Source organism: Toxotes jaculatrix, chromosome 19 (assembly GCF_017976425.1).
Source record: "Toxotes jaculatrix isolate fToxJac2 chromosome 19, fToxJac2.pri, whole genome shotgun sequence".
Lineage (NCBI taxonomy): Eukaryota > Metazoa > Chordata > Actinopteri > Toxotidae > Toxotes > Toxotes jaculatrix.
In genome coordinates this window covers 6,855,590-6,866,005 of record NC_054412.1, presented here as the reverse complement: position 1 = coordinate 6,866,005, position 10,416 = coordinate 6,855,590, and the positions used below count along the sequence as shown (strand labels likewise).

The window sequence follows — 10,416 nt, the reverse complement described above, 5'->3', positions numbered from 1 at the left end:
TGCTGTGTAGCTAAATCATTGCAAACACGGTAATTTGTTGCGTCTACTGCGAGTTCACTCCCTTATTCATACCTTTGTTAAGTATTTTTTTAACAGGGCTATGGTTGAGGTACTTATACATAACATTAGTCAAGGTATCACACAGTAGACGGCGGTTAGCAGCAACGCATATTTTAGCCACCTACAAAGAGGCAAACCTAATAAAATCAAGGTCACTTTAAATGTGCGCTATATTAAGAATATGTGTACCGTTTTAGCTTGCTGTCAGACGGATTTTTCCGACAGGAAAACAAAGTTATACTGCTCGTTGCTCTTACTCTCTAGCAGTCCATTGACGAAAAAACAAGTTAGCTTGCACACGTGAGTTGCTGGTCTACGTGCTGCAACGTAACACACTAAAATACAAAATATATTATCACACAATGTTAAGATTGATATTAATAATATGAGTAATTAAGAGTAGTTTCAATGCAGTTCATGTGTGGCTATAAGGGATGTTCTGACATCTGTTTAATATGCTTACCTCTTACATAATATATTATTGCTGTGTGGTTAAAAGGACTCGAAAGGACTTGAAACTCAAAGTGTAGGACTTTGGACTTGACTTGAGACTTGTCAATCTTGACTTTGGACTTGACTCGGGACTTGCCTGTCTTGACTTGGGACTTGACTCGGGACTTGAGGGCCAAGACTTGAGACTTACTTGGGACTTGCAAAACAATGACTTGGTCCCACCTCTGCCATGATGTAATCACTGCATTGGGAAGAATACCTCCCAGTACTTTGCATAACATAAATGGAATAAATGTCAAACCAGACCGAGGGGGGGAGTTGTAGGTTTCAGCGGTGAGGATCACTTCCGAGTTCAAAAAGCTGCAGTTCCTCGGCTGCTGCTGGAGGCTGGCTCCAGAAGTGAGCAATTCTCTATTGACCGCCATGTTAAAATAGCCAACTTTACAGCTTAAAAAAAAAAAACATATTTACAGCCTGGTACATTTTTGGTCTCTATTGATAGTTTCCACCTCCGTGAACACTGTGGGGCGGGTGAATTTTTTGTACCACAACCGTTTTAGTGTTATTTAGGCTTAAAATTCTTACGTAAATTAGGCCGTGGTTAAGTTGAGTGACAGCACCATAGGCACTGGCAGTTAGCTCTTTGCTAAAGCATCGGCTGGGCTAGGCGGCTACCTCCAGCGGTTGACAGGGGCTGCAGTGTCCGTTTGTTTGCCAACGTTCGGATAGGTTTTTGTGACAATATGGCTTGTTGTAGTGTAGACTGTACTAACCGACCGTCGAAGGAGTGTTGCAGTTTTGTCGGTAAGTAAATTCCTCACTATTCGACCTGAATGTTTGCACTAATTAGCATGTGTTAGCATATTTTGCCGCTAGCTTATGACTTAATTGCCGATTTATGGTCGCTGCTGATACAGATAGAGGACCGGAGCAGCTAGTGTTAGGGACGCTGTTGCGGAGTGTTCCGCGCTCTCAGAGTCCGTTTATTGTGGGAATACTAGGCTACAATTTTATTTCGTTTCATTTTTCTGTTTAAAAAGTCCGACATTGCATGGACAGAGCAGCCCCGTACGTAAGCGGCTGCTGTAACTGTAAGTGGGTAGTGGGTGGAGGCAGCGGTAAAAGCCGGTAAATATTAAATATCGCTCCGAGTTAAGAGGGCGATTTCTCGGCCGGCTGACCCGTAGAGTAACCGCCTCTCCGCCGAATATGTAAAGTACACCCCCACTAAAATCCAAGATGGCGCAGCTCAAATGCCCACGGTTTGGCCACAAAACCGACTCGACACGAAACCAATGGGTGCTACGTCCGTGTCTTATACAGTCTATGGGTAGGACCTGAGAGGCAAAACCCAATAAAAAAACCCCACCAGACTTGTTTAGACAGACTTAGAGATGCCTGTCTGTGCTTTTAGTGTGTCCACCCCTTTAACAATGTACATTTTAAAATGACTATATTGTCATGTACGGTATGTTGTTTTGGTCTACAGTAATAGCCTGACTACTCTAACTACTTCAATTACCACCTCTTTACATCTCACCAGTTACTGTACATGGACATTACTGGTTTACTGTAGCTGCTTGTGGTATGCCTGTCTACATTCATTACCACCCAGTTTTCTAATTGCATGAGCTGCCACCTGCTGTTTTAAAAGGGCTGAGCGAGTGAGGCAGCATGATGATTCGTTGAGGAAGCGTGTGATTGTTTCTTCTCTATACTGTGTATAAATAAAGTGAGAAATGTGGTAATTAAGTTTGTGGATGGTGCAAAAGTAAATTACGGAACAAGTCTGCAATAAAGTTAGTGCAGTGAATACATTACTGCACTGAAAAAAGATTAGAGTATTAGAGTAAAGTATGCCCTGCTGGTTGCATAATCTCATTGCTGGCAGTCTATAATGACAAGAGGCTAACACAGCAACAAGCTGAGCAGTTTTCCCTTCAATAATGAGTAATGATTTGTGACAACTGAAGCATAACCAATGTAACATGCAGAGAGAGAGAGCAAACAAACACCAGTGCTTTATGACAGAGACCTCCACACTCATTTGAATAGACATGAATTATTCCTAGACCAGAAACACATGACATAACTCTTGGCAGGGTCTTCTCCAACAGTCATGGCTATATTTGGCTCTTTGTGTTGTAAAATACAGTTTCCATGGTAATGCCATATAATAATCCTTTGTTTGACTATTTAAATAGTCAGTGTTGCCTGTTACGTAACAAACCTCGTATACTAATATGCAAAAGTGTGGCACAATCATCTTAGCAGTCGTAGTAGTAGTAGCAGTAGTGCACAAAGTAGTCATAATGGTGGTAGAAGTATATTTGGCTGTTTGTGCTGTACTGCACAACTGTGGTACAGTGGTACAGTCATCTTAGTATAGAGCAATAGCAGCAGCAGTAGTGCTAGTAGTGGTAGTAATAGTAGCAGTGGTAGCACTGGTAGTGGCAGTACCTATAGTAGTAGCAGTGGTGGTAATAGTAGTAGTGGTAGGACCAGTAGCAGTGGTAGTAATAGAAGTAGTAATAATAATAGTAGAAGGGCATTACTGGTAGTAGTGGTAGTGAGCAGTAGTAGTGGTGGTAAGAAGCGATGGTCATGGTAGTATTAGTGGACCTTGTAGCGCTGATACTGTAATAAGAGTGGCACTAGTAGTGGTTGTGGAAGCAGTAGTAATACAAGTAGTAGTAGTAGCAGTAGCAGTGGTGGTGGTTGTAGCACTTGTCGTCTTTGGTTGTTTGTGTTGTGAATAAAGTATAGTTTTGATGGAAATGTTACACAAGCATCCTTTGTGTGGTTATTTAAATAGAGCCACTTACAAAACTGTGGCACAGTAATTTTTACCATAAAATTTCTGATCTGGAAACAGCGGCACTAGTCGTCACTCTGCCCTCAGAGCCCTCACCTTTGTTCTCACTGATACAGTTCAGAGCAAATTCCGGTGACCTGTTTTTCTTTGACACTTTCAGACTTTTCGTAGAGCTGAAAATGCTCTTTGTGGTTAACATAATCTTGAGTCGAGTTTCAGCTTTCTTCATCAAATGTCTCCTGCCACCCACATTTCAGTGCTGCCTGTGAGCAAAACAAATCTTGCACAGCTTTGTTTGGCTTGTACACAGTGTAGAAGCAAAACAAGTATGCAAAAATGGCAGAGGTGGCATGTTAAGCCTGTAGCAAAGCCCACAATAATACGTCTTGTTACGTCTAGCAATGTAATCACCACGAAAGTATAGGCAGAAATATGTAAATACCTGCTTTTTAAAACACTGTTTTAACTTTGTCTTGTGCTACGCTTAAATGGGTGTTTGAAGAGCAGCACAAACTTTACTTTGTCACCTTTTGACTTCCCTGCAGGAAGTGGTCCATGCATCAACAGGTTATACTAAGAACTTCTCAAAATGTGTTGTAACACGGAAGAGGCAAAGCCACTGGAGAAGATGAAAGTTTTTTCAACAAAGTGTGATTACCTTCAGCACTGTTATAATCCTGTCCTCCATGTCTGTTGATCTTTCTAGTTCTTCTACAGTTAAAAAGTTTGTTCACGTGTTATCTGTGTATTTATTTGTTTGTTTGTTTTTGAGTGAAAGTTTATTCTTGACTTTTGATGTGGATAAGAAGTCCTAGCAACTCATAAAAATGAATATCTATACTTCCATGACAACTGAATAAACTCCAATCATCTGAGGAAGATGTGTGTTACACAGTCTTCCTCAGATGACTATATAAAGGTGTTAAATGCTAGTTGGGGTCTTTTTGACCTTAGTAGTTAACTAGTCACACACACACACACACTTTCTCTTGCTATCCTGCTAGTCCTGCTATCCTCACTAGTGGAGGACATTTGTCTCACTAATCAGACTGTACCAGTAGGGAAACTAACATCTGATCAAATGCTCAAAAGGCTTCCCATACAATAGTACTGGAAACACTGGTGCTACTACTAGTAGTAGTGTTTGTAGTAAAAATAAACCTGTAGTAAAAATAAACCAGCTTTCGGTTTTAAAGAAAGTGACGTCACTGCCGTTCTCTCACACTTCCTGGAGACGGTTGCTACGACAGTTTGTCGCTTCCTTTCCTCTACTTTGCGTTAGTAGCCCGCTAGCTACCAAACATTAGCGTTAACTATTACAACTACGATATCTGGCGCTTTCCGATAGTTTCTGACAGATGGCTTTTGTTTCGCACAGTCACAGAGACCCGAACGAAACTTACACCTTCTCCAGTCGGCCCAGACCTGTAGAGAACCGCTCCAAATACAGAGAGCCTCCGTCTGAACAGTATGTGCCGCCAGAAACGCGTTATTGTCAGCGTCAATTAATATTGTTTTTGCAATGTGCTAACGTTGCTTCAGTGTAAATAACGGGAGATAAATCAGAATATTTACTCTGATAAACATCTAGCTACACTTCAACCAGTGTAATATGGACTACAAACAGTGATAATGAAATGCAAAATGATGAAAATATCTCAGATTATCAAATATTCTTATTACTGAAGCAGCCTTTTCAGGTACTTATAATGTACTTCAATTTATGGTACTTTATACTTCAACTAAATTTTTATCATGCAGTGTTACAGTTAAACTCAGCATTGTTTAAAGTACTTAGTTAATGTTAGCTCCACCTCAACCAGCTACATAAATGATAACACAGTCATACGATTATATAATAATTTGCTACTTTAAGTACATTTTGCTGATAAAACAATACAGTTTGAATGCAGAACTATTGCAGTGTCATTGCTTTCACTGAAGACATTTAAGTCTTGAGGCTAACGTGTCAGGGTCAGGTGCTAATGAGCTGCCTGCATGACAGTACTGTGTGTATGTCCTTTTTTGTCTTGACAATGCAGGACACCCAGTAATTATGGAAACATTATGTACGACCGTCGGGTTGTCAGAGGAAACACTTACGCTCAACACATCATACCAACAGTACGTATGAAACATCCATTTTACCGTGCTTCATTGCTGATAGGTTTTGCCTTCTTTTGGACACTTTATCTTAAAAGTGTGTTTCATTATGCACTGTTGACAGACAGCTCAGCCAGACCCTGCTGAAATACAAAGGCAGCAAGAGATCAGGAGGAGAGCCATTGCTCAAAAACGTGCCCGAGAGCAGTTCAGACCCAAGACTCCTGAAGCACTGCAGGGCAGACAACACATTGATGTACAAACAGGTAAAGCATTTCTCTTGCTTCAGACCGTTTACCTCTGTGTTTTTTGGAAACCAAAAGTGTTTTTTTTAATTCTTGGACCTTTGTTTTCAGATCTTTATCTTGAAGAATTGAGTGATGTTATAGTGGCTACAGACATTGAGTGCCAGACTGATGCTTTCCTGGACAAACCAGCAACTCCTCTCTTCATACCTGCCAAATCTGGCAAAGATGTTGAAACACAAATAGAGGAGGGAGAGGTGGGTAATCCAAGTGGCAGGTCTGACCACACCTTATAGACGTACATTCAACATCATCAACACATCATCAGGGTTATCGCAATTTGGGGAACTTCAAATTTATAGTAAACAGAAAACCAGTGTTACAAACTTGGACTGTCAATTACCTGGAAAAGTAGGATCCAGTGTTTTTTTTACCTTGACCCGTCATCTTTAAAATGACTTTTATCATGTAGGATATTAATGACAACTAACATACAGAATACACTTCCATTTACTACTAGTATCTTCTGCAGTTGTTTGACTTTGACAGGGAGGTCCAGTCGGTGTTGGAGGTCCTGGTGGGAAAGACAATAGAACAGTCTCTGCTGGAGGTGATGGAGGAGGAAGAGCTGGCCTGTCTGAGGGCCCAGCAGAGGGCCTTTGAAGAACTCAGAAATAATGAGATGGCAGAGGTGCAGCGGCTTCAGGAGCAGGAGAGACGCCGCAGTGAGGAGAAAGTAGGCAAATGATAGAAAATCCCTTTTAAATCAGTATGTAGGAACAAGTTTATCCCAGTGCTGGAAAACCAGTGATACCATGAAAGTTAAAGACATTACACTAAATGTAACAGAGTCAATATGGTATCACTGGCCTTTTCAGCAATAACATGGCAGTGTAATCTATGAGATACCCAGTTTTAAAGTCCTGTCTCTGCTGTCTCTGTCTATGTTGCTAAGTGCTCATTGCTGCCGTGTTTTTGCACTGCATTTCCCAGAGATCACCGAGACCGCCACCATGACGCCTTAACATACCTGTAATCTTGTTTTTTAAATTAAGTTTCTTCTGGTCTCAGGAGCGTAGAATTGCCCAGCAGAAGGAGGTGCTGAAGAAAGAAAGAGAGACTGCAGAGAAGATTGCTGCCCGGGCTTATACCCAGCAGTGCTTGGCTGACCTTCTACCTGCAGTCTTCACCTCACTCAGAACCCACGGCTACTTTTATGACCCTGTGGAGAAAGGTCAGTCTCCCTTTGCAGCTTTTCTTTCTTGCACCATTCGAACTCAGCTACCCCTTTCTGTCACATGGGGGCATCACTGCTCTCCACTGTTTATATACAGTGACGTTTTCACTTTATAAAAACTCAGATCACATCAGAGTTTTCACTTTATAAAAACTCTGATGTGATCTGTCACTAGTAATAGACAAACTCATTAATACTCCTGAAAGTTTTGATATGAGTGTTTAACCTGGTATCGTATTTGTGGTTTTGATTTCCAGATATTGAGACAAATTTCTTCCCATGGCTGATGGCTGAGGTTAACAACAGTTTAGAGAAGAGATACACAGCAAGAGAGCTGCTGGACAGTAAGGGAATACAGTATAATATTTTTAAACTGTGGTATTACGGTGTTATCTACTACAACAGTTATCTACTTTGGAAATCTGTATTTTTGAATGTTTGTTCCAATTTCTCTCTGAGCATTACACAAGTCCAGTGCTGTTCTGTCACACCAGAAGAAACCACAACACTAATGGATCAAAAGTGATTGTCTGCTGGCAAAATCGAAGAAATGGGTCTTTTACAAAATCTAAACATCTGCTCCTTATGTTAAAGAATTCCTGTTTTAAGACTAAGCCAATCCATTTATAGCCTTTAGAGAGCTCCTTCTAAAAACCAAACATGAGTTGTATAAATATAAATTTCTTCTGAACTGTTTCAAGTTAATCTACATGTTCTACAGTTTGATGTTGTTGTCCTTGGCAGCTAAAAGGTATTTTACAACTCTTCCTCCAGGGGTCATCGGGTCATAGACATTGTTGGAGTACCATCTAGTGGTTCTTTGCAAACATTACAGAGGTCACTATTGTCAGTCATACAGTATAATTCACAGAGCAGAATGTGACTGAAACATCTTCATCCTGTCTGCCTGTTTCAGCTATCATCCATGATGTCGCCCAGAGCAGACTGGAGGGGTTCAAGGAGCTGGAGACACAACCAGCCAAATCTGACATATAGCACAGAGAGATTCAGTGATTAAAAAAATGTCAATGGGATAAGTCGATGGCATGACTGGATTATCAATCATAAATACTCATTCACAAAACTACCATGAGTTGTTTGATAACTTCTTCAGCTTTTGAAGCGGCTGGTTTTGTTTTTTCAAAATAATATTTATGATATTATAGGTACTAAAGTGGTTACTGTGACTCTAGCATTTGATCATTTCTTTATCCTCATTTTGCTGCACTTCATGAATGACACATTATGAAATATTTTTCTGAAGCATTTAGTCACATACTGTGGCCCACATCAGCTTTTGGAGATCTGTTTTTTCTTAGTGGATATTTCATGGTTATAGTGAAACCAAAACAGTCTAGTCATAATACAAGATGTGGCCGGGTGGAATATCCTGAGCCATTCTTAGTTATCTGAGTCTTTATCATTTTCCTCATTTTTGTGATAACCAGTCAAAACAGTCTTTTTTTCTGGCATGCAGTTTATTTGTCCATTTTTTTACACTTATCAGAAGAAAGTTCCTGCCTGTTACCGGATTTTCAAAACGCCAGCCAAAGAAAATCTGCCAAAAAAAAAAATCTCTTAAAAACAATATCGGTCATAGAGCAGGTAAGCAAGAGTTTTTAAGGAACTATATATTGAAAGTGCCTTCCTGTGACTTTATCTGTTTGCATCTGGCATTTCTTCAACAGTTCTTTCAGATGTAACAGGCAAATTCAAAAATGTTTTGCATTGGCATTGCTCAGAGAGACTCCCTCTTCCATACCTAATCAAACAATAAAAAAAAAAAAAAAAAAAGGTTATTTAAGGGGATTTCTGTGTTGTCCTCATTGTTTTTCAGTCACTATGGGTATTTCTTTGAATGCAAAAAATCTAACATTTTTGTTTGGTGTTTGTTTGCCCATATTTAAATTAGTATTAATAATAATTTTTCAATTAGCTCAAAAACTATTGTAGGTAAGGAAGAGAGTGTGGTGTCAATGTCACTATGTCCATGATGATAAAGAACATGACATCGTGAAACAGTACAAAGTTACTGGGCACAACTGTCACATCACACACGGTTTGGTTTCGCATTATGGTATGAAGTGGGTCTAACCTCCGATATATACGGCTCTATTTTAATCCCGCCATCTCATTGGTCAGATCACCTATGACGCCTCCCCTCCCGCCTGGCAGCACTTCCTTGACGCTGACGTCCCCGGTGAAACAGTGAGACCAAAAAAAAAAAGAAAGAAGTTTCTGCTCTGATGCAGCTGTGCTCAGGATGAAAGGTGACACATCACTCTTTACACATAGGGATGAATGGCGTTTAAATGTATTTATTAAGAGTAATTGATTGTATGAACAGTCATTACTCACATATTTGTGTTCACATTCATTTACAGCCCTCACCCAAAGGGCATTTATAATCCATAGACATGCAGAATGTATATGATTTACTTTGGGTAGAAGGATATGAAGATTATACCCTTGACCTTGATTTTGTGTTATTTAATACTGTGTTATTTAATGTCAGTGAAAAAGAAAAAAAAGAAGAACTACAGAATTTGGCCTTGTAAGAAATAAATAAATAACATTTATTTTTAGCTATAAAATAAAAATACATTTTTAAAAATCACATACATAGAAATATGTTTTGTTGGTAAAACTGTAAAACTTTTGAGCTTGAATAAAAATAAGCCAAGTAACACTGATTATTACCGGAACATGTAATAGTGAGTTGACTTTTATTTTCCATGAGAGCGACCCCCAAACAGAATTCTCGGGCAAACACCTGATAAGATTTGACTTATTTCTGTTGTGGTTGTGTTGTGATTCTAGATAAAAAAAAAATAAAAAAATAAAAAAAAACTACAAAAGTGCCCTACTGTAGGTGGGGAAAGACCCTGTTCGGTTGAAATGCCCCTTACACAATAATGAAACTGCCTTTTGTTTTTTGTGGGTAAACCCCTCAAGAGCCCTCTGCAGGTCCCCGGACCCTGGGCTGTGAACCAGCCTACCGGTGACACCAGGAACAGGCTCCACACTTGGATGGATGAGCGCCATATTGCGCCTGGCTGAACAGAGGGAGGGGGAAATCTGCGGCTGCGAGCTTCGGACCGCGGTACAATCATCACCTCATCTCCAAAGCTCACCAGCTCCGGTAAGACTTTACCTAAGTGGACCGCCTGTGTGTTGTGCTGACTGAACCCCACAGCCCGGCGTGGAAGAAGCTGCGCACAGTTTTCGCACTTTTCTCCCCCCTCCGCGCACTTTCAGCGTCCCCCCTGCACAAAGGAGACAAATCTCACAACAGGTGTCTGTGGGATTATAATGAGGATGTGGCTGAGTGCAGCGCAGATGAAGCTCCTACTCAAAGGTCAACGTTATTACGACCTGAGTTAAAAGACTCCGAGGTTTAATCTTTTAACAGTTTTACGATTTTTTTTTTAAAATTGTGAGATCCTCGTCCTCGTATCTGTGTCGTCCAAAGCGGTAAGGTGGAATTTCTCGTTTGCTGGGCT

The 10,416-nt window shown here is 40.4% G+C and overlaps 1 protein-coding gene across 1 annotated transcript; it reads left to right on the top strand.

Moving 5' to 3' along the window:
• The first annotated feature begins 4,551 nt into the window (after window positions 1-4,551).
• On the top strand, window positions 4,552-7,968 carry rsph3 (radial spoke head 3). The gene is made up of 8 exons (XM_041065040.1): window positions 4,552-4,796; window positions 5,371-5,452; window positions 5,556-5,697; window positions 5,788-5,933; window positions 6,209-6,412; window positions 6,748-6,910; window positions 7,171-7,257; window positions 7,830-7,968. The coding sequence occupies exons 1-8, from the start codon at window positions 4,687-4,689 to the stop codon at window positions 7,907-7,909; spliced, it is 1,014 nt and encodes a 337-aa protein (XP_040920974.1). The 5' UTR covers window positions 4,552-4,686; the 3' UTR covers window positions 7,910-7,968.
• The last annotated feature ends 2,448 nt before the right edge of the window (window positions 7,969-10,416 follow it).